General features: G+C 44.4%; 1 protein-coding gene across 3 annotated transcripts in view; it reads right to left on the bottom strand.

Moving 5' to 3' along the window:
• Positions 1 to 24,153, bottom strand: part of LOC141783318 (glutamate receptor ionotropic, NMDA 3B-like) — an 87,377-nt gene that overhangs the window by 40,105 nt on the left and 23,119 nt on the right. For all 3 annotated transcript variants that reach the window (XR_012597249.1, XM_074660553.1, XM_074660554.1), the window contains exon 2: positions 5,942 to 6,642. Coding sequence is in view for 2 of the 3 variants with exons in the window: in XM_074660553.1 (XP_074516654.1) it covers positions 5,942 to 6,642 (701 nt within the window). In the remaining variant the exon portion in view is untranslated. The remainder of the gene's footprint in view (positions 1 to 5,941; positions 6,643 to 24,153) is intronic.

The raw sequence follows: 24,153 nt of genomic DNA, 5'->3' as shown, positions 1-24,153 counted from the left end.
GAGACAAAATGTGTTTGTTTATTGTATTGATATTAGTTTTATGAACATGGAAAATGTGACTAGGGAGATGGAAAATGTGCAGTAATAGTGAATACTGAGGACTGAATGTGCTATGTGAATAAATAATGGGCAAAGAATTCAGCAAAGGAAAACCACATCTCCCCATCTCATAATTTCTTTCTTGTATTTCAGGACAGATTTAGCTGTTTATGGGTGCTGCAGCCTGGTACCTGTAACAATTGCAGTTTAGAAACGTAGCCCGCAGTAATACACAACACTAAACAAGCCAGATGAAAAAAAAAAAAAAATGTGGAAAAAGCAAGAAATAAGTTACAAAACGAGGGTCCAGACGGGCATGGTCTGGTTGTGGAGCTTTAGCAAATCTAGTCTCAGATGGGTAATTGCATCGCCCAGAAAGTCATAATTAAAAGTTAATGCAGTGCAGTGAGGGTCCCCCTCCTATCTGCCAGTCCATACCGACAGTCATTGCCATTCGTCTCACTCGCCCGGCGGCCCCGCATTGGTCCTTCACGGCGGAATAAATTAAGAAGAGCAATCCCCGTCCGCACATAAATCTGCCCTGGCCTCTTGAACCACGCGGCGACTGTTAGCTCTTGCTTAGCATTTGATCGTGTTGCCGTCGCCAGGTGATGTCTCAATGTGAAACCATTCAAGTACTGTTTGATCGTGTCTTGATTAGCGGGGGATCGACAGCGGGGTCACTGTGTATGGTATGTTTAAATGTTAAAGTATGCAGGGATCACTGCATTCGGTGCGGTCGTTGAACCGTGCGGGGAATGTTGATTATGTCTGGGTCAAAGCTAGAAATGGCAAGTTTTCCTTCCTGTTAATGGAAAAAAAAGTTGGTAGAAAAATAGCTTTTTTCCTTTTTGCACTTTGTTTTATCCTCTCGTTTCTTTTTCTCCCTCTTTCTCGTCTCCCAAGTTATATATTGAATTGATGAGCTGGAGAACTTTCTCCATTAAATATGGGATATGCGAGGGAAAATGAAAAAGGCTGAATTGATCACCAGGGTCATTAACCTCACCTCTAAAGCCTGGGCTGGACTACAGCCCGTCTGCACCACACCAGACAACATGTGAATGCATGTGAGATTTTGCGTATTCTGTTCCATCGCCCTCTTTCTTGACATTGCGATTTAACTTCAACGGCACAATGCCCATTTATAAACCCATTCCGTGCACCCATAATTCTTAAGAGCTGATTAAAAATGCCACTGATTTGAAAGTCATTCCCATCCCATTCCACGTTAACTTATGTTTCCTCATCAGCGGCTCCCTCTGTCTCTGCGACCATAAAGCGGAAGTGCTAGCCTTGCCTTGAGCTGAAATCACTCATGGTAATAGCGCGGCTGAATCATCATATCCCACAGACAGCAGATTCATCAAGCCGACCCACTCCAGACTCATATACTATAATGTAATGGCTGCGGCTGGCCACAAAAAAATCAACCGTAGGGCTTCGCTTTACATCTCTTTAAGTGAGCAGAGAAGTGCGAAGGCTTCCTTTCCCGCAGTTTGTGACACTTTTTGGATGCGTGCCCCGGAGATAAGAGTGTGAGATAGGAGCGTTAGATAAGAGCAGGGGGTGCGAAAGGTAGAGCACACTTTTAAGCAGCGACGCCTTTTAGTTATGGGTTCTGTTGTGTTGCGTCGCTTGCGTTTAAAGAATGACTGTGGGTGTCGAAGCAGGTTGATAAGTCAGCCAAGTGGTGTCAGAGAGGGATGGTTCCCTCTCACTAACACCTGGCCCCGGTTTACACACTCTGAAAGTAAATGTCAGCAGAGTGGCCGGTAAATGATGACTCTATAAGAGAGTCCCAGGCATGTGTCTCACTCCCTTATCCCTACATCTCTTTTACTTTGGAGGGAAGTTTACTCCCTCTCTGTCTGTCTCGGTGGATACGAAGCTGGCTTGTTTTTCAACGGTTTTAATCTCTTCGGGGGAGATGGAATCAGCGTGGCAGCCGTGTCGAGTGAGATGGCACTGACTGGCAGATCTCACTCCGATAACAACAACCCTCCATCTACTGTATTTCGCTCTCCTCCTTCACATCCTTTTCCTGCACAATTTTCTCCTTCCTTTTCTTTGACTTTATTCCTATTTTCCTGTATCTATTTCCTACTTCCCCTGTCTTTCATCTGTCTGTTTTGTCTTTGACTACTTCATCCTTTCTCTCTAATGTATTTTTGGGAATACGCACCCGGGGATTTTTTTTGATTCTGGACATTTGTAAGAACAACTTCAAAAGTGGCTAGTTTCTCCATTTTTATCCTCATTGGTCTGCTGCTTTGAATCAAAAACAGTACCAGCGTTTTAGCTCTTCCTCCCTCACACTTTCCTCTCTTTCTTATATCTCCAGACATCCTCTCTCCCTCCCCGCCTCCCTCGCTCTGTCCCTTGGGCACTGAGCTGTTAATTGCCTTTTCCATGTGGAAGTCTCTTACTTCCTTCAGCTTTGTTAAGGCTCTCCGGAGCAATGGCATGTCTGGCTGTTGCAGTGGAAGGGATAAGAATCAGCGAGTACACTGCAGGGCATGGAGTCTAACTGGACCGGTTTGAATAGTGCGATAGAACGACTGTTTTATCGGTCTTTCACAGGCCAGAAACAAAGGTCACTGACACTATATTATCGAGGACTTTACTATAAATAGTCTATTCTGGTGGTCTAGATTATCTCCTAATTGGCCCTCCACAGAAAGATTGTGACTTTCCCTGGTGTTCTGATGAAGTTTGCGTCACTTTAAAAGCATTACCACACTCGTAGCTCTTTAAGGCCGTACTTAGGCAAATTAGCGTAGAGCTGCAATGATTAATCGCCAACTATTTTGATAATTGATTAATCGGTTTGAGTATCTTTTTAAGAAAAAAAGAATCTAAATTCTCTGATTCCAGCTTCTTAAATGTGAATATTTTCTGTTTTATTTACTCCTCTATGACAGTAAACTGAATATATTTGGGTTGTGGACAAAACAAGGGGTTTGGGAAACACTGATCAATCATTTTTCACCATTTTCTGCCATTTTATAGACCAAACAACAATAATAATTAAAATTTAAAATCAAAATTAAAATAATCGACAGAGTAATCGACAATGAAAATAATCGTTAGTTGCAGCCCAACATTAGTGTTTAACTAACATCAGCACTCTATAATGCTCATAATGACAATGTTAACATACTGACGTTTAGCTGGTATAATATTTACCATGGCTACCATCGTAGTTTAGCATGTTAGCAATTGAGGCTTGATGGGAATGTCATGAATTTACAGGTATAATTTTGACCTGACGATGGCGCTAGATGGAAAGTTTATGGATCACCAACGTTAATACAATTCATTCAGTGTGGTACATAAACACACGATCTAGCCAATAGTTGTTCAGACATTTCGCTTAAAGGTGCAGTGTGTAGGATTTGGCGGTATCTAGCGGTGAGGTTGCAGATTGCAACCAACTGAAACTTCTGCCGTGTGCCAAGCATGTCAGAGAATTACGGTGGCCGACACTAAAACGTGAAAATGCAAATCGCCCTATCTAGAGTCAGTGTTTGGTTTGTAGATATAAATGTCATATTCTAAGGCAACGAAAACACAATGATTCTTATTTTCAGGTGATTACACACTAAAGAAAACATACTTATTATTATCATATTCCATTTCTGTCTATAGCTCCCCGTAAATGCTACACACTGTTCCTTTAAAAAATTCAAATATCAACCGAGAGGAAAAGCCAGTGGATTACCAAATAGTAGGCTTCATCCTCATGGGGGCCATGACTGTCTGTACAAAATTTAAAGTCAATCCATCCAATAGTTGTTGAAAAATTTCAGTCCGGACCAACCGACATTGCTTGCCATCCATAGGGACGTGCTGCTAGCGTGGCTGAAATTGAGCAATTTAATCACATTAAACCTAATAAACTTGTTTCTAACTCTAATAATGAATGTCTCAATAATATTGCTTTGTCACCCAACTCCCACTCCACTTATTTTAGCCTCTGGCCCTCCATGCCAAATTGTTCTGGCATCCCAGAGCTCAACTTAACTGCAGAAGGAGGGAACGCTGTGAGAATCCAGCTTGTGAGTATGTGGGTGGTGTTGATGATCACTCTCAGCTGGCAGGCGCCGTGTGTGTTCAATATTTGCTGTGGGCCCAGCTCAAAACCACAAATCCTTCTCTCACCAGTACCACATGACCACACAAGTTGGATACATGCTGTTTTATCCACTGCACCGTTATAAAATATCCATGTCAACCGGCAGAGCAGAGATACTTAACTTTGGAGTGAGATTATGGCAGGGGGCTCCAGTGCATCACTCAGTATCAGCCACATAAGAGAGGTTGTAATGTATGCATGTCTTTTTCTTCTTTTTGCTTTGCACAAATGCGAGGATTTAGTTTTCTCCGCTTTAAGTGAAAACATTTACGTATTTCAATATATTTTTTTACTGCGTGTGTGTATGCGTTATCACAGACTGCACCTTGACAGAACCTATGAAAGCTGTCAGAGGCCTCTTTTAAAAGCTGCGGGGATTGAAGCAGCGGCAACAGCGAGGTGGGAACAGACAAAACTCCCCGGTGTCAGTCTGTGAATCTGTATGCCATAAAGACCTCCTCCCCTCCCTGAGTATGACAGCGCTATTCAGAAGGAGCCACCCCCGCGGTGCAGAGGACAGACAAGGGCAGCAGCCGAAGCGTATAGTACCACAACTGGAGCCAGCAACTCCCCTCAAAGATGCCAAAGCGTCAGTCAGAAAGCTAACGAGCTTACAGACATTTATGGTGTGACCCGAGGAATTTAATTGCAGTTTGTCATTTTCTTCCATATATCACTCGGTGATTTAAATGTGTATACTTCTGAAACCTCGGCTAAGCATTTTTAAGTGACCAGCCAAAAGGACTGTTTGGCCTATTGGCTGCAGGGGTCAAAGGGAGTAATTGTGGCCAAATCCTGACCAGACCACTACTAATCCTTTGCATCCTAAAGCAATATATTCCACTACTAATCCTTTGCATCCTAAAGCAATATATTCCATTTTTGGGAAGAGGAATAAGTTTCTCTATCGTCAACTCTGCTGAAGTTTTCTTGAACAAATCACTACCAGCTGCAGGGTACTGATTTGGAACTGACCTTTCTCTTGACCTTTAGCAAAGTGCCACAAAAATTAAAGGGACTGTATGTAACTTTTTACACATGTAAATTGTTTTTTTAACTGCCAATTTGTGAAAAGATTGTATCCTAACTTAAAAAATTAGATATTCTGCGACTTTCTGGGTTTCCTCTATCAGCTTGTAGACTGCTTTTAATGTGAAGAACCCGGGCCTGTTTATCGGGGAAAATCCCACGAATGTGACGTCATGCACGCTTGCGAGTGCCTTAGCCACCACAACTCAGACTCCAACACAAACTCCACGGAAACACAAAAAAAACTAAAGTTATATCTAGTGAAGCCCGTCTTGCATAACAAGAATGTGACCGACGTAGGAGGAAAACTAGTGTTGTGGGAGTATAGCAGAGCCAGTGCAAAGATTGGAAGTGAGTGGTGAAGCAAGAGAGAGAGAGCAGCGGCGGTGGCGAGTGTGTGAGAAAACGCGCGAGCAGTGGAGCAGAAGAGAGTTAGTTTAGCTTTGAGAATATCAGTGAATGTACAGTGGAAGTTGCAGTTTGTGCAGAGATGTGTCTCTCACAAGCAGACATCTCAAGGTTAGTAGCGTATCAGGCATCAAGCTCTTGCACATCCTACATTACACAAATGAGTGATACTGATGTTTTTATAGCAAAATTGAATTTTAATTGCACCCAAAATGATCTGCATAGACAGATACTGATGGAGGTAAACGCGAGCATATGTTTCTTTGTAATTTGGGTGAACTGACCCATTTTATTTAATGTGTATATACAGTGCATGTGTGCATTTACCTGGTTAGATATTGTCCTGAAGAGGGCACCTCATGTCGGTTTGGTTTGTCGTAACAATTCACCATGTTCTGAATCAGCGCCAGGTCCGGCCTCACCATGGTCGCCGCGGTAACCGCGTGGCCAATCAGCTGCAAAGCATCCCGGATGTAGAAGCTAATCGGCTTGCGGCCCACCTCCCCGTAGGCTAACAATCCAAGGGGACCTCCTAGAGTGTGGAGCGAATCTGGAGACAAGGGATATCCCATGATCCACTGCAGCGCCGGTAGCGATGGAGCGAGGCGCTGAGCGGCCCGCAGGACGGAGGAGAGGCACTCGGGGTCGGATCCCAGGAGGAGAACGGAGGAGATAGGAGAGGGGGAGCGCAGGAAACGGGTGGAGAGGATCTTCAAAGCCTCCTCTTCCCTCTGATCCTCCTTCTTCTCCTCCCTGCTCTCCCCTCTTCTATCCCCGCCCCCGGAGACGAGGGTCAGGTTGATGATGTCCCACAAATGCCAGTTGGAACCGCTGTGCGTCTGCAGGTGAGACAGCAACCCTTCACCTCCTTCCTCCCATCCGGGGCAGATCACAGCTGCTCCTCCCCAGCTGCTCTCCCCCCGGCTTCCTCTGTCCCTGTCGCCTTCTCTCCCCTGCAGGACCGCCAGCAGCAGGCTGCCCAGCGTTGATGGAGGAACACGGGCCGACATCTGCAGGTGGAATCGGTTCTATCAGAGAGGACGGGGAAGGAGAATGTGGAACAAAAAAAAGAGAGAAGACAGGAGAGAAGTGAGAAAGTTAGGTGTGAAAGATAAAAGTAAAATGATGGAGGAGGGAACAAAACGGGAGAGAAGAGAAAACAAGAGCAAAACAGAGATTAATAGGTATAACCGAACCCCAACACCTCCGGGCTGAATAACATAAAATCACATTAAACGCAGCTTTTATGAGCGCCCGAGTGCTGCAAAAACAATCCCTGTTGCTGCAGTAATTCACCACAACACTGATCAAAAACAATCAGTCACATTTGTTCATTATCTCTCACTCTGAATGAGAAAGAGAGGCGTGCCGACTCAAACAAGGAGTCAATGATTCGCGTCTAATCTGCAACATCACAGTTGGCTTGGCAAGACAACAGTAGCATCCACAGTTCATCCCGAAGCCCTGCGTTTCCAAACCCCACTGAAAACACTGGCTTGTTTCATACTGTTCCAAACTGGATAACACTGTTGTCCTTGAATGCAGCTCACAGATGGACCTTCCCCCTGCTTCCTTTGGGGCTTCTATCCATTTTTCATCCTATCAGCGCTCCAGGCAAGGTTGAGGGGGGGTGGGGGGGGGACTGCTTTTATACAGAGAGCCCAAAGTTTAGCTTAACATGACTTAAGATTTGCACTTCCTCATTGAAGCGAGATGATAGGTATTCACTACACACTACGCTCGTAAACAACACCCTCAGGCACAAACGCATTTTCAGCATCTTTATAACATATGCAGGAGCGGATGTGCACACAAAACACCAAAAGCATGAACAATACTTCATTAAATTTGTGCATGTACTGTAAATCAATGCAGATAAATAAAGTATGCATGAAGAAACTTCTGGAAAACACTCACACACACGTGTATCTGAAGATATCTAAACCCAACCCACACCTACAGGCATCCATTCAAATGGAAATATCCCACCCGGGAGTACAAAGTAAACGGAAGGACCCTCTGTTGAGAGTCCTTGAGTCCCTTAAGAGAGTTAAAAAAATATATATTTGACAGAAGTCTGCAAAGACACGGCTGAATTAATGCGGCGTATGTGTTTATCCTCCTGAGAGAGGCTTGGAGTGTGTGTGAGGGGGACAAGTGAAAATAGGACTCTCCGTTTGAACTCAACGGGGGGCCGGAAAGGTAGCGGTGGCGGTGGTGGTGGGTTGTTGGTGAGACGGCGGCAGGCGGCACACAGGAATAGAGATAGGAAGGAGGTGCCGGCTACAGGTGTGATTCATCACATTACTGTCAGGAATTAAACTGACATCACGCATATTTTGTCAAAGAATCCCAAAGCGCCCAAAATGTGACGATAGAAGATCAAAACAGCCTCAAGGCAGCTGGAGGAATTAGCATGTATATATCTGCTCTTATTCTACATTGCTCTGGGTACGATCAATCTATGCCAGCTATCCTTTAAATATTAATGTACGGACAAATATTAATGTTATGTTTCTGAATAAAGTATGCATAAAAAATGGCAAAAATGGGAGAATGTGACCAAACAGAAGATGAGCGTGTACAAAAACGCTGTAAATCATGCTCCTAGTGAATACAGCTTGTTATAAAATCAGAGACAGAATCTTACCAGATATATCATTGTCAAATTAATTGTAATAATGATCATCTGCGCGACATCCCAGCTGTGTCAGCTGTTTTGCACCAGCGTTACTTTATTATTTCTCTGGCGCTGACAATTACTGCTAACTTGCTTGACTTTTAGAGAGATGCTTTTACAACTTCATTTACATTTGAGGCGTTTAGCCGGCGTCTCTTATCCAGAGCGACTCACAGTGAGCACAACGGTAGAATTACTTCAAGAGCGGGGACGTGAGAATAATGACAAGAGCGAAACCGGAGCATTAGAGGAGTTGTATTTGTACTTGCTGCCGTTAGGAGAGAAAGCAAATTAGAGGGAAAGGAGGAGGCAGATGTGGGAGCTGTGATGTGATTCTGAGGAGATAAAGCGATATGAGGCTTTTCGTGAAGGCATGAGTTCCAGTCCATAAGACGGGGAAGCACTCTGCTGTTATGACTGGAGGAGGAAGGACTTATTCGGAAATTCTGGGGGGCAATCAAACGTGACAAGCACCAACCCAATGAAACTTAAAAAACAGCACTGGAGTTATTGCCTATTACAACCGCAGTCCCTTCTTGACTGCATTTGAATGTTTTGGCACAATTAATTCCAGTGATATATTAGAGCAATAACTCCCAAGCAGCATTTTCTGCTGTGCTTATAGGTACAAATGTGATGTACTTTCTCGAAAAAGCCTTGTTCAAGGTAATGTACATTAATAATAACACAAAACAGCATCAAGTATGAAATATCACTAAAAGTTTCTGAGTAAACACAACCCCAGGTGTGGTTTCAACCTGTGTTAGGTTTAATATTAGGCTCTTATTAGGTGTATTAAGTCCTGCGTAGCAGCGTGGAGAGTCGACTTTGTTGAGCTGCTGTTGGGCTGGGAGAGAGCCTACACCTGTTTGTTGTTTTGTGTTGAGAACTGTTAAGCCGTGATCAGAAAGACAACAGCAATGAACAAAAAAAATACAGCCAACTCATTCATTTAAATGAGGCCACTTTGGTGACACAGCGCCAGGGATGCCAACGCAGACGGCTTTGGCAAAAAAACAAAAACACAGGGTGGTCAGTCCAAAAGGTTGAACGTGGGAAATTTCCAGAATTCCTTCCAAATTCTGTCTCACAGGGTTATAAACTGGTGTACCGTGTTTAGGCATCCGATAAGCCTTCAACACATTAATCTGTCACTCAAACTGGATTTATTTCATTGTCTCACCAGCACCTTTAGCAACATGCTACCATTAACACAGCCCATTGTATTTTTTTTGTAACACAGCTGTTTTTGGTCTGAAAGCATGCTTGCAGATTGCAACTAGGGCTGGGCGAATGGACCAATATATCAGCCATCGACTGTTTTTCTTGTGGGCGATTGTTTGGACAATGTTTGTCAGCCGAAGTCTCTCTCTCAGCCATTTTCTGATGATTCTGAATCTATTTTCAAAGTAATTTCCCCCCAAATGACGTGCAGAGCCAGCATATTTTCACATGTAACTCAGTGAAATAAGGGTTCATTTCGACAAAACCAGAGTTGGTGATTGTTGGAAAGATTAACCAAGACGGTTTTGATGAGTTTTATTTAGTTTCTGTTGAGTTTGAATGAAATGTGTTTAATGATGCTCCGTTACTAGAACAGCTGATCTCCCGGGGGACATGCACACACCTGCATGAATATATCGGCAATCACCGGTTGTTGGGCTGATGACGGACGGTTGGAAAATTTTAACATATCGCCTAATAATCCTAATTGCAACCAACTAAAACTTCTCCCATGTACCAAGCGTGTAGGAGAACTACGGTGACCGATGTGAAAAAAATGGTAACCTGAATGTCCCTATCTAGAGCCAATGTTTGGTTCGTCTGTTCTGCGCTACTGTAGAAACATGGCGGCCGCTCCATTGGTAGACGTAAATGGCTCGTTCTAAGGTAACAAAAACACAACGATTCTTTTCAGGTGCTTATACACTAAAGAATACATACTTATTGATATCATATTCCATTTTTGCCAAACATAGATCCCCCAAATTGTTACACTCCGTTCCTTTAAGCCGACCATCTCCATATCGTTACGTAACGGACCAATCGCAAAAAACTTGAATTGGACATCTTAAATGTGGTCTGGCTGCTCAGTGGGCCACTTCTTGAGCTAGCCGCTGATGCCAAATCATGGTAAGCCCCAAAAATCTTACTGCAAGATAGCCTCCATTTAATTCCTGTAGTCATTACTACATCCTTTTACACACACACACACATTGTATGTTCTTTATGAATCTAATAAAGAGCCGTTTGCCACTAATTCTCAAAACAGGCTGAAACGATCGTTAATCAAACAATGACAAAATCCTAACATGTAGCATCTTGAAGAATTTCAGTGTAACAAGAATAATGAAATCCCTGCCAGTCATCACTCCAGCTTAATCCAGCATGTCTTAAAAATAAGCTGGCAACATCAGTGTTTATCCCTGTGACACACTAGATGCGTAATGTATGTGTGTGTAATGTATGCATATATGTATGCGTAAATGCAGATCTTCAAATCCGCTGAGGCTGTCTGCTAGAATTTGTGTTTATTTTCGACATCCAGTGCTTTCGCCCTGGGTCGGGGCCAATTTGCTGTTAAACTTATCGGACATTTGAATGTAAAATGTCATTTTTTTTTTTTTAGCAGACCAAAGGGAACCTGGGTCGTGTTGTGCTCTCTAGAGGAATGCAAGCAGTAGGTTTTTTTTATGATGTCACAATCTAGACAAGATAAAAAGGTGGCTGTACTGTCTGGAACTGGAAAGTTTGACTATTGGCAGTTTTCTCTGAAAAACAGAAACATGTCTATGATTTTTTTTTTTTCAGTGTTCAGAGACTAGCTTGACACAAACAGGCTCGATCCTGTCAGTCATGGTGCCGTCTAAGTCCGGCTCTACTGCTCAGGTCAATCCACACCCAGACTGATCTTTTACACAGGTCTTTTTCAGGCTCGGTTGGGAACGTAATTGGTGTTTTCTCTAAGCAGCGACACATTTTCAAGCCGTAAGGTCCAGTGTGTGTTTGTCTGTATGCTCTTATCTTTTTTTCTCTTCTCAGGTAAAAGCTCTATGCGCAAGCAAGCACGGGTTTCTAAAGACTCTGAACTAAGAATGCCAGATAAGCACGTCTAAAAGAAATGTCAGCATTATTCCGGTATAAAATATCAAATCCATACCGCTTCTCACACATCTGCAAATTAGAAGCCTTGAACCGAACCTCTGCTAAACAAATCCGGAGTGTTGTTTGATGCCCGAAGATCAGGTCTTCAAACAAACTGCATGTGCGCACATACAGTACATGCGCCGAAACTCAAGACAGCAGACGGACACGCATGCAGTAGGCACCGGTGCAAGCGCACACACAAATACAGTACAAACACAGCATGGTGTGAATACTCAAGCAGAAACCCAGAGGGATCTTTGAGCAATGTGGAGTAAGCAAACCGACAGGAGTGCGTTGAATCAGAACAGGAGGGAGCAGCTCCCAGTTACTAAGCTCATTCCTTATTTAGGCCTCCATGAGAAAACACTTGGAAGGTGTGCAACCGAATGCACAACGCCAAAAAAGAAAGGGGGGCACAGAAGAAACAACAGCACCTGCAGTTTCAGAGCTTATTAAAAGCAAGTTGGAGCAAAAAATAAAGAGGTGGGACTTGTGTGTTGGAGGGTTTTGGTGGTTGAGGGAAGCTAAAGAGGCCTAAGATGTAAGCCGAAGCTCTGAAAAGCCGGGTATCTCCTCTCGTCCGTCCTCCACAGCTCCGGGCTAGGGATCTCTTTAACTCGCTGCAGCTTGACTTATTGTGAAAGCTCACAGCGGCCTCGGCCGGGCTTGACATAGCACTCATGAAGCATTTGCATTGAGCAAAGCGTCGGTGGGGAGACAGCGAGGGCATTTTTCCCGAGTTGTCCTCGCCGTTGCATCCAACGTGTGGACCTCTGCCTGAGCCTGTGAATGGGCTGCTTAGCTTTCTATTCGGCCCAGAAACAAAGCTCACGGTCAGGGCAGCACTCCAAACAAGAACACTTCACTGAGCACATTAATATTTCACCAGGTGAGTTGGCTGTGTGTTTGGGAGGATGGAGATAGGAAGAGAGACAGATCGGTGTGTGAATGCGAATATATGTTGGAGATGAAAGATGGGAGAGGAATTGATATGTGGTTTAATATCCGTATTTTGTGAAAGGAGGCGAAAGGTGCTGGTTTGCATCTGAATGTAGCTGAAAGAGAGGCGGTGACGGCGGCGTGTCTTGAGGAAGACAGAGAAAGATTTTCTCAGCAGGGTGCAAGTCTTATAGTTCACCTGAACGCCTGAGATGGAAACTGAGCCCATCGTAACGTGAATGTCAGACTAAAATGTCACAGCGGATGTGGGCTCACATGCTCGCATGGAATGATCCAACCTAAGCAATTTGATCCAACCTGCGGTGCAGAACTGTCAAAGGAGTAAAACAAGAGCAACTAGCATGCATCAGCTCATACATAATGAATAAAGAAACTGTCGGACGTGTGTGATTATTTCCAACTTTCTCTCGCAGCTCAAATAAACAGGGGTGATTGCATAGTTAAAGAAGCAACACAGAGCAGCGCTCTTTAGCTGACCAGACAGCGGCTAACCGAGCTGTTTTGCCGTGCTGTTGTGTAATTGTATGCAAATGACATTGTTTAATTTTCTCCCAATTTCCTTACGTCTCCCGGCGCTAAGTGTAATATGGCTGACTTTAATCTTACTCAGCCATGCTGCCGGGGACTGGAGCTAAGCTTTGTGGGGGGGGAAAGAGCCTGCCGCCGTTAGACACACGTGCACGCGCACACACCAAACTGCAATAAACACACAGGCCGTGGCAGAAAATTACATTTATGTGCTCACACATGCATGAAAGTGTGCCACATGCTCGCACACGCAACTGTGAAGCAATCAGCCACTTAACGCAGCAAATGACTATGGTTATCTAAGCATAACAGCCTGTTGGCTCAGAGAAACAGAGTGATAAGTAGTAAGATACACGCTATTAGGCGCCACCACAGGACTGGCCACAGATTGAAAGAGGGGGCTCAATCTTGTTTCACAGTTAACAGTCGATCGTCACTGCTAAATTACATATGCAAATACCTTGACTGGGATCCAGTTACGCCCACCATCTCCCATATAGTGATTGAGCAGAAAAGTGTGCAGGAGATTGTGGCCCTTTGGGGGGAGAAACGTGATGAACCAACAGGCGAAAAAAAGTGTATAACGCACTTCAAATTAGGTTTGATTAGAGGGAAATGGTTGCTCGTTGCTTGGGCTGCGCATCGTTCTGACAATTTGGGGGCTGCTGGAGGTATGAGCGTGTTGAGTCCATTAAACATAAGGACCTTGTTAGTTTCCCTGGTGGTGTGGTGGGTCGGGCGGGGGGGTTATACAGTAACATCGTAAAAACACCATTGTAGTCCTGAGCGATGTGGGAAAAGCCATAAAAAGACTTGACGGGCCATGTCTCCTCTTTTTTCCTCCAGGCTTGGAGTTTATGGGGATCATTCGGAATGGGAGAAAAAGGCTGGGAGAAAATGGGATTCGCTCATTTTCTACATCGGCGTGAAACCAACCGTAACGAGGTGGATGTGTTTGTGTAGTTGTATTTGTGTATACAAAGTATCTGAGTGCGAGAGTGCGTCTTCGAGAGTGTGTGAGTGCCGAAAATGAGAATGCCTGTGATTTACAAACCATCTGATGGAATATTGTTCTCAGCGTGGCTTCAAATTAATTCGAATGATCAAGACACAGAGCAGCATTTTCCCGCCCGCAGCAATGAAAGCTAGAATGGAGACACACACACATGTGCGCACACATATTACGACGCACACACACACACAGATTGACTGATCACACACTCAAAGCAGCCAAGTGAATGTGAGCTTTGTACATTACCCATGAGGAAATTTTTTTGCAACACGATTATCAAGTCACAATCAAACGGCGATCCGTTTGGGAGTTCATAAAATGCAAGTGCGTATCAAAGCGTACACATGCTACTCTTGCAGCGTGGAGTAAATGAAGTAATCCAGTGTAGAGTGTTCACTTTCATTATCAGTTGACTTCTGATTTAATGAGCCTCCGCGGGCCTCGCGAATGTCCTGATGTCATCAATAATAATCAGATAGAGGAAACAGCGGGGGGACTGAAAGTGCTGTTCTGGACTGGTTAGTCAGGTCTCCAGTCAGCCAATGTTAGTGCTGAGTGCACTGCTAGCATTGGGTGAAGGCTGTCATCTCAGCACGCTGCATCGGCGCCTCTTTTGTCGGGAGCTCCTTTGATCCCCTCGGTTGCAGAGATACAGGCCCGCAGCAGAAATATGCTGAATGGATTCATGTATCATCCTCCCCCCTACAAACAGCCTCTGGCCCCCCTCACTATTTATGATCATAATAGCTGCCGTTATTTATTAAAGAGAGCGATTGTTGTCCTTGCTCTATAGACAATGTTGTTTTCTCTGCCGGAGAGAATAATATTTGTCCTTTTGGTGTGGCCCTGTGTGTGATATGAGGCGGCGTACCGAATGTGATGGTGATTGATTCCTGTGTTGAACAGTGGCGAGAGGTACAGCGGAAGGCTAATCTGAGTTATGATTGCCGCTGTAATCGCATTTTCTCCCCTGACTCATCCATCCACTCTACAGTAGCGCATACACGCCGTATTCTGATTACGCCGCGCATCTGTCAAACACGAACACAGCGCGATGGTGCGCCTCTGTTCCTTCTCGAAACACCTTCCGCTGGTTTTCCATCACCGCGGTTTTCTAGATCATAACTCTCTCTCTCTTCCCACAAGTTTTATCTTCCTCCCTCGCTGACTTGCTAACCTGCTGGAGGTGGCGTCAAGCATTTTGCAGTAATCATGCCATCATGTTGGGGGGTAAAATAAGCTGTTCTGGGTGGCGCGGAGGCTGTCTGGGTAGAAAATGGCCTCTCGCTGGGTTGTAATTCGACCAGCAGGCATCTGGACCAATGACACGGCGACATTATTTAGTTACCGTGAGAACGATACCAACAGTTCCCCAAGTACAGATGCAGAGTGGCGTGATGTCATTAACAGTCAGTCCACGGGGAGCATAGCCGCAAACAGAAACAACTTCAGGGGGGACACATTTATTCACAACACCCCAGCGGTGAAAGCACGCCATGCCAGTAATGAGGTGTCTAGAGCACCGAGTGTGTGTCTGAGTACTTGTGATATTTCTTAGTCTTAGAGTGTGTGTGTGCGTGTTTGTTTTGAGCGTGAGTGTGCTCGGGTTCGTGTGATCGAAACAACTTCGTAATGGAAAAGATCCCTTTGCTCCGGTCGCAGTTGAATACTGAATCTCGGAGCAGACTTCCCAGGAGTAAAATAATACACCGAGAGAGATGGAAGTCATTTAGGGGCAGTGTGTTTGTGCGAGGAGTGTGTGTGTCGAGTCAAGGATGTGTGGGTGTGAGAGTGGGGGCTTAAGGATGGATGGGCTCACGGTGAGTAAATGACCTGCCTTGATTTAGCCTATCAGCTGAGCTCTCCGCCCAGACTCCCTGATATCCCCTTTCATCCATCTCTATAAGAGAGGGATGACGGAGAGATGGAAAGGCAGACGGAGAGAGACAGAGGAGATGAAAATGCACGGGCCGGATTGAACGATTTCAAGTGCAAGAGCGAGCATAAAGGGGCTAATTAGAGACGAGGGGAAAAAAAATTTGGGAGCGAGAGCGACGCGGACAGAAGAAGTGAACAAAAAGTCTATTAGACTCCAATCTGAATCTGGGGTAATATGTATGACAAACGGCACCCCGTTCACGCCAGAAGTGCCTCTCTAATGTGACTGTGAGTTCCAGTCGATTCGGGGGCCATTTGGGGTGAGCTGATTTGGGGCACAGATGAACATGTTGCTTGGCCTCGGCCCAGTTCTGGTGAGGAAAATGAGCAGGATATGTAGAAATGGAGAGTTTCATTCCAGAGTGGCGTATTTGAAAAAGAATGATACTGCTTACTCTTCCCTCTGAAAATGATTCCAGGCATCAACGTGAGGCACATTTTAGATTAGTATTATTATAAACATGAGTCATACCTTTTAGCAGATTGTTTTGTTTACTAGATGAATATATAGAGTTTTGCAGGAAATGAAATCCAGCAGTAAAATGTCCTTGTGGTGTGCTGCTGCTGTATCAACCCAATCCGCTGTCCCCCTGTACTGGGCCCCACCCAGCCTCGGGGGATTCGCTTTGAGATTTTTGATTTGTTCTCAGCGTCAACTTTGGTTTTCGGTAAAAGGCTCGAGAAAATGGCTCAGAAAGTAATTTTCAAAGGACATGAGCTCTGTATAAGAAAAGCGGGGACAAGGACATGGATACAGATGCAAGCAGTATGGCTGCACTGAGAAACCACAGAAGGAACCTTAAGAAAGAAAAATCACACTTTATAACAACTTGGGTCTTATTTTATACTTTTCCCCCCGATTTCTGTCAGTTATACAATTGCAATCTCCAAAGTAACGGTGGTAACATGTGGTTCGATAATCAGATAGTCAGATAGACTAAAACGAGCAGTGGAGTAGTAACGTTAGGAAGAATAGAGAGCCAAAGTAAATAAGTAAAATTTAACAACTTAAAGCAGTAGTGGGTCGAATTGGATCAAATATGATTAAAAAAAGTAATCTTTATAAAGCGGTCACTATATCCTGACAGTAGTGCACGAGACAGGTAATCTGAAAAAAAATCATGTGCCTCTGTGTCCTCCTGGTGCTCCTAATAGCATCTGCAAGATTTCAAAGACCGGAGGAAAACAACCAATCAGAGCCGAGCTAGAGTCTGCCGTCTCTGAGCAGCTGTCAATCACTCACGAACTCCGATCAAATGGTCAAACTAGGCAGCGCTGATCAAATATGAATCAATATTCTGTTACTGCAATGCCTATTTCTCAAATGTTTTCAGAAACATCTTGTAGTGTACTGTTTAGCTGTAAACTGAGAACCTTTGTGACCCAGCAGAGATCAGTTCAGGAAATACCAAGCACCGCCCGGAGCAAACATTCTCATTTTACAGCTAAACAGTGCACTACAAGATGTTTCTGAAAACATTTGAGGAGAGAAATAGGCATTACAGTAACAGAATATTAATTCATATTTGATCAGCACTGCCTAATTTGACCGTATGATCAGCATTCACGAGTGATTGACAGCTGCCTGTTGAATCAAGAGCCAATAGGAACGCTCTCTCTCTCTGAAATGACCTGTGATTGGACAAAGTCTCCCGTCACAGGCTAGATTTTTAAAGCCTGAAAACAGAGCCATGAGGAAGTGCAGAAATCTAGTTTTCTCTCATAACACTTGAATATGCAATATGCTGAAAGGTTATTATGGATTGTTTGCCCAATGATGCCAAAAACATTCTGCCTACTGCAGTTATAATGCTGCATCCACACAGTCTTGTCACAGCGTAGGAAAGCACATTGCTATCGCCAGATGAGTAACTAGCGAACAGCTGGCTAGTTAGCTATAGCTTGCTTATTCTGCCATGCTTTAATACGACACCGGTTACAGAAAATGAGCTGAACAGCGGGCCGGTGGCTGGCTCTAGCTGTCCTTACGCCTCACTCCCCACCGCTCCGTGGATGGACAAGCTACCTAGCTAACTAGCCAGCCCATCTGTCTCTGGCATGGATGTGGCGTCTGGAGCTGCGTCCAATCCCTTCCCGGCGAGCTGCGACAACACTTTACGGCCCTACTGACATGTGTTGTCACCATAACAACTAAAAACAATCGCCATTTTCTTTTGTTATCGTCAAATGACCACGGAAAACAGGCCGTTCTACTCCTATTCTATTTCTATGGGTTAACCTTATTAACCTGGCAGTTTGTTGAAAACCTGTATGTTCAACCCAGGTTGTATTAAACCAGGATTTCCCTGGCTTTTCCATCCACACATACACATAGGAAAACACACGCCCATATAAATTTCGTGCATCTGTGCCTGTCATTAACTCACTCTGCCAATAAACTGTGCTAATGTTGTTCTAATTAATAACTTTCAAGAGAGGATTACTTGCAGTGGCTGCTTCAGCCCTAATTCAAAGTAGATGTAGACATGTTTTCCTACAACAGCTACCACTGTAACATCTATATTTAAACCTTTATTCATCCTGGGACTATTTGCTGAGCATGCATGTTCTTCTACAGCAACAGACCGGTTGTCATATTCAGAGAGCTGCACAACACACAAGCACGTCCTTTTAACCTTGACAGGAGGAAGAAGTGCCTTGCTCAAGAACAGCACAGTGGTCATTTAGAAGGGTCAGGAAAGTGTGCTATTCACTCCCATTCATTCATTCGCACCAACATATTGTGGGATTCAAACCAGTGACCTTGGCAGCCAGCTGTTTGCCCCGTAAGCTGCTACGTTATGATTATGCATGCCTCACACACTATGTTTTTCATCAGAGCCTAAACTACAAAACATAAACAACAGCAGTGCAGCTGTCAAATGCAGATTTGAAAATGCAGTAAATGTCTCTCAGGAGGGAAATATTTTGTCCTGTTTCCCTTCCTTGGATAATAGTAAACAGTCATATTCTTGCAGGTTGCTTGATTATTCATCCGAAAACAGAGGGAGGAGTACAGTTCGCTCACGGCTTACGTTGATCTCAGGGTCACACCTCTGTAGAATAACTTTCACCCGCATGCAAAGTGCTATTGTATACCGTGTGATGTTGTTAAGGAACAAACATTATACTTTGCTGTAATGAAATAGTTGGCCAAATGCTCCAGTGGTTACACATACCATATGATATCTAAAGTACAGTAAATGTCAGCCTTTAGCAACCACAGCTCTATGAAGTCCTATGAAGAGCAAAGCAGTGAATCCCTGACTGATACAGTTTTTCCAGCCAGTCGCACCGCATTTGTGCACCATCTAAATGCATAAACGGTGAATGTATCTGATGTGTTCGACGGGATAATACGCCGTCACTCTACTCACTTAAGGAACCCATTAAATAAACAAGGATTTTTTTTCTTCAGGGCTAAAGTGGTGTACTTAACATACTCTTGGGGGATGATACAGATGAAAATAATAAAATAATATTACAAAAACTTTGCACTTAACATAGCCCTTGAGCCCTTTTTTTCCTTGTAAATATGCCATTAGTCATTTTGATGACTCATCCTCCATACAGAGGTCTAATTAGTTCATCAATCTCTCCCTTTAGATGTAACCCTTAAGCAACCTTAAAGATGCGCATCCATTGTGGGGTTTGACAAACGTAGTATTGTTTCATTCCATTCATAAGACCAGAATTAATCACACGTACTGTAATGGAAAGAACACGTAACAATATGTCAATACTGCCTCTTCAATTTTGATCTGTTATTATATCCAACCCTTGGCACTTTGGTGACTAATGCACATATCATGGACAGAGCCACTTAACCCACTAGGGGGGCTCTGTGCAGAAATGAGCTGTGGGCCCATTTTGCTCCACAGGTACACAGAGAGACTGTCCTCCCAAGAAAAACGACAGTTGTTTCAGCAAACGCACCAAAATGAAATACGTTCAATTGACAAGACGTCTACAGTGGCCGCAGAGGGAGGTCGGCGGTCGGTGTGGTTAGTTGGGTCAACAAAACATCAGACTATGACAAATGAGACCACTGTTTGCTCCTCTTTTCCTACAGACAGTCAATGTTAGTTTGTTTTAGCCATGATGGCCATGACTGTTCCCCAACCCTAAACCATGTAGCTCTTATTGTAACCATGACGACAAAAATCTCCAAAAACTTAAAAGGTGCCCTGTGGCATTTTATTGTGAACGAACAAAAGCTATGCAAACATTCAATAACACTCACCAAAACGGGTCATGTGTATCCTTGAGGACTAACAAAACGTGTTGAACGTCACCTCGGGCTTTTTGACAAACACTGATTGACATTTTTCATTATTTTATAGGCCAAACAACGAATCAAACACTGCCTAATACTACCTGGTTTGTTGTGTGTCAGTCTGTTTTGGTAATTTAACGAAGCACAAATGTCTTTAGAGATATCCACCATGTCAGCATAATGTCAATTTAATATTATTAGAGGTATTAAAACCAGAGTTTCACAGGGAGACCTTCGATGAAAAAGGGCCTCAAGACTGATCAAAATTCAGGACCCGCTTTGTGACCTTTTTCAGTTTAGTTTTTAAAGTTGTTTAGTAGTGCAAATTTGCCATCAGTGAAATTGCCAGGAACTATGTAATCTACAGACAGTTACCTAGGGCATTTGGAGACCCTGGAGGTTTTAGCCAATAAGCATATTTTCTGATTAGATTCTGTACAGGGAGAGAGTCCAGTTGCAGTTTCTTTTCACTGAGATATGGTTTTGGAAGGCTGCGTTGGATGCAGAGTCAAGAAAACACAGAAGAATGTTCTTGCAGATACATGCTTCTAAGCCAACAGGACTTTAAGACCCCCCATTTATGTAATCACTACCATTGTTGGGTATTCGGCCTCTTCCCTTTGGGCAGCAGAAAAAAAAAAAGAAGTCACTAATCTGGCTCTCTGTTACCTCAGTTTCAGTATTAATTGCAGCATCAAATAAATGGGGCAAATCTCTGCACTAGGTCCTAATCACTTATCTGCCATTAGTGCTTCTAGCCGGGGGGTGTAATTGGAGCAGTTCATAGTTGTGGAAAATAACTTGGTGTGTTATCATCAACAAAGGCGCAAGGGTGGCCCACTTACAGCGAAGCAACTATTGTCAGCTCGGAGCGAAATGCAGGGGATTAGATGGCAACTTCTCTGGTGCTGAATGTACACATGTATGACTGTGTGTGAAACAATGTGCCTGGGTGTCCATGCATGCATGGTCTCTGATGATAATGTGAGTTTATGAAAGGGCATCAACACTCAATGTTTGAGGCTGAACGGGTGTTAAAAGGCAACAGACATATCCAGAAACAAAGTCAGCCAACGATAAGACCCAGACTCGCCTCGGAGCCAGAGACCCGGTCCCTCTCTCTCTCTCGACAAAAACCCAGTGATAGCTGCAGCTCAAAGCTAAAGAGCAAGAAAAAGAAAAAAGAGGGAAAGCAGAGAAAGCAATAATCCTTTCTGTAAATGCCAGCTCAGAGTTTAACACTCCACAAAGTCACCTCCAATTTAGATTCATAAAAAAGATTGCATGCGTCAGATCTTCCTAAGCGGTGGGACTTTTAGGAGCCAAACTTAATTTCCTTAGTTGGCAAACACCTCCTTAATGTGCGATCTTTCAATTAGGCGAGAGCAGATGTGAGCCAGTGTGATTTGTGCGAGTGTGTGTGCGTGCGGTGTGCGTAGGTCAGCGAAGTTTCCGTGGTCGACGATGACATCTGACCCCATTATGTTCTAACTGAATGAAGGCGATATCCACTGATCTGTGAATGTCCTCCCTCCCCTCTCCCTCTGCGGCTGCATTTTTCAGTCTCAATTAATATGAAGAGCTGCATTGCGAGCGTTGATTGATGTTGATTGAAACATGTAAAGGGCATCAAAGAGCAATGAGAGCTGGCTTGTCAGCCCACATACGCACACACATGCGCACACACACATCGCGCTATGCAAATCGTCTCCGCAGTGTGTATATACGACTGTCAGCTTGCGTGCATGCCCGGGTGTGCGTCCCCCCTTCCACTCAGTATGCCCGAGGAGGAACACATCATTTACAAAATATCACAGATAATCGTGTCGAGATTAACGATCCCATTTTGATTAATGCTTAATGTTTAATTAACTCAACTTTAGGTCTTCGGCTCGTCGGAGGTTTCCCCCTGCATAGCAAATAGGCTTCTTGCTCAGTGTCAGGTGCAGCCTGGGCGCGGGTGTGCATTTGCCGGTGAGGAATTGGGACAGATAAATTTCGTATTAATCTCCTGGGATGATATTTGGGGCGATGAATAATTAATGTTACCCATACAGGATGAGGAATAACAAAATAATAAATAGCACAGTGCAGGGTGTGTGAGTGTACGTACAGGTTTGTGTGACTTCCTCTTAAAAACATACTCTGCTACCCACATGTGTGAGTGCAGCAAGCACTGAAACACTGTGTCTAATATGATGCATATACAATGAAAAGTGTGCACATCCACATGCCAAAGCAGGGGGAGATTATGCCAACACCGTGCATAGTATGCACGAGCATGTGTGAGCGCACATTATGTCGGCGATTATACGCTCCTCTTTCTATCTGAGACATTTCTTTGAAGCTTAGGTTGGTGTACAAGACAAAGTAACCATGAAATTGACACCCAATCCTGTTGGCCGGTCCGCATCCACATCCAAATGAAGCACTTAAACAGTCCTGGGCACGGAATGTGATTCTTTCTAGTAATAATTCATCAATAGAACATCTCTTGCTTATACTATATCGTAGCCAGGATGTAAAAGCCTACAGTGTCTAGAACATTTCTTTTTCCCCCTCCTGTCTCTCTGCCCCTCCTCCTCTTCCTCCTGCTTCCTTCTCCCGGCTGGCATACCCTGCACCGGTCTGATAACGTGATTTCACACAAAAGTGAAATCCTCCTCGTGTCTGATGTGTGCATCTCTCACTCAATCCCCCATCCTCCACCCCCCAACATCTCACCCCTTCCTCTTTCTTCACCCCCACCTGACATTTGTAGAGCGGCTGCGGTGGCATTAGCATGTCAGTTTGGGATGTCACAGTGAGGACATTTTCTCACCAGTTAATAAACTCGTGACAATACCGGTGTTACTGATTACAGCGGACATTTTACAAGAAAAGATGATGCTCATAAGCACTGACTTTGGTCTTTAACGTTGGATGGCCGTGTGTCTGGCCTCTCCGGTCGAGCTTTCACTGTGAGCCCACGGGTTTCCAGCCGGCGCTGCTGGGCTGCACACATCGGCTGTGAACGCTCTGTCCTCCGCACGACGATTGCCTCATTATGGGTTTAAATCCGAAATATCGCTAAATAGATGCTTTTGCTATTTGCTTTGACACCAAATCCTCCGCCATTGTTTTGTCTGTCAACTCTCTCTCTCTCTCCCCGTGTGTGAAATCTTTGCTGAGGCTCCCTAAGGAACAGATACTTTCAGTTAATAGCGTCTGTCGTCCGGCTCTGTATTGATAAAAACGGCACTGAAAATGAACTTAAGGGGCGCCAGTAGCTCAGTCCGTGGAGACTTGGCTTGGTAACCGGAGGGTCGCCGGGTTTAAGTCCCAGAACGGACCAAGTACAGACAGTGGATTGGTAGCTGGAGAGGTGCCAGTTCGCCTCCTGGGCACTGCCAAGGTGCCATTGAGCAAGGCACCGGACCTCCAAACTGCTCCCCGGGCGCTGTATAGGAGCTGCCCACTGCTCCTAATACTAGGATGGGTTAAATGCACAGACTACATTTCACTGTGTGCTGTGATATTACAATGTGTTACAATAAAAGTTGATTTACATTTACATTAAACTGGTTTAATTCTATCAAAAAAAAAGATGGTGGGGGCAGTGGACAAGTGATGTAATCTGCGAACACCATGTGACACCGGTAACACCGACTGCCGCGGCAAGCCTAAGGTCGGTGTGTGCGAGTGTGTGTGTGTGTGAGAGAGAAAAGGTGGAGAAGAAATCAATGTCCCCGTGGGTGTGTGCCCGTGTTTAAGTAAGACTGAAAGAGGAGGGAGTGCCATTGGCGGGTATACGCATGTGTCTCAGAGGTAAATGGGAGCTTTGAAGGGTAGTGTAGCATTTGGGAGTACTTTTAATATCAGATTAGGCATCTGACAGATGAGGGAGAGAGAGAGTGTGTGTGTGCCTGTGTGTGGAAAACTGCACCCTTAAGAGAGATACAGAGTGAATGATTTCTTGAAAGATAGCCAAGAGATAAAATGACATTTACGGATCAGAA

This window comes from Sebastes fasciatus, chromosome 15 (assembly GCF_043250625.1).
Source record: "Sebastes fasciatus isolate fSebFas1 chromosome 15, fSebFas1.pri, whole genome shotgun sequence".
NCBI classification, from domain to species: domain Eukaryota; kingdom Metazoa; phylum Chordata; class Actinopteri; order Perciformes; family Sebastidae; genus Sebastes; species Sebastes fasciatus.
The sequence above is the reverse complement of the archived record's forward strand: the minus strand, read 5'-3'. Positions and strand labels throughout refer to the sequence as shown.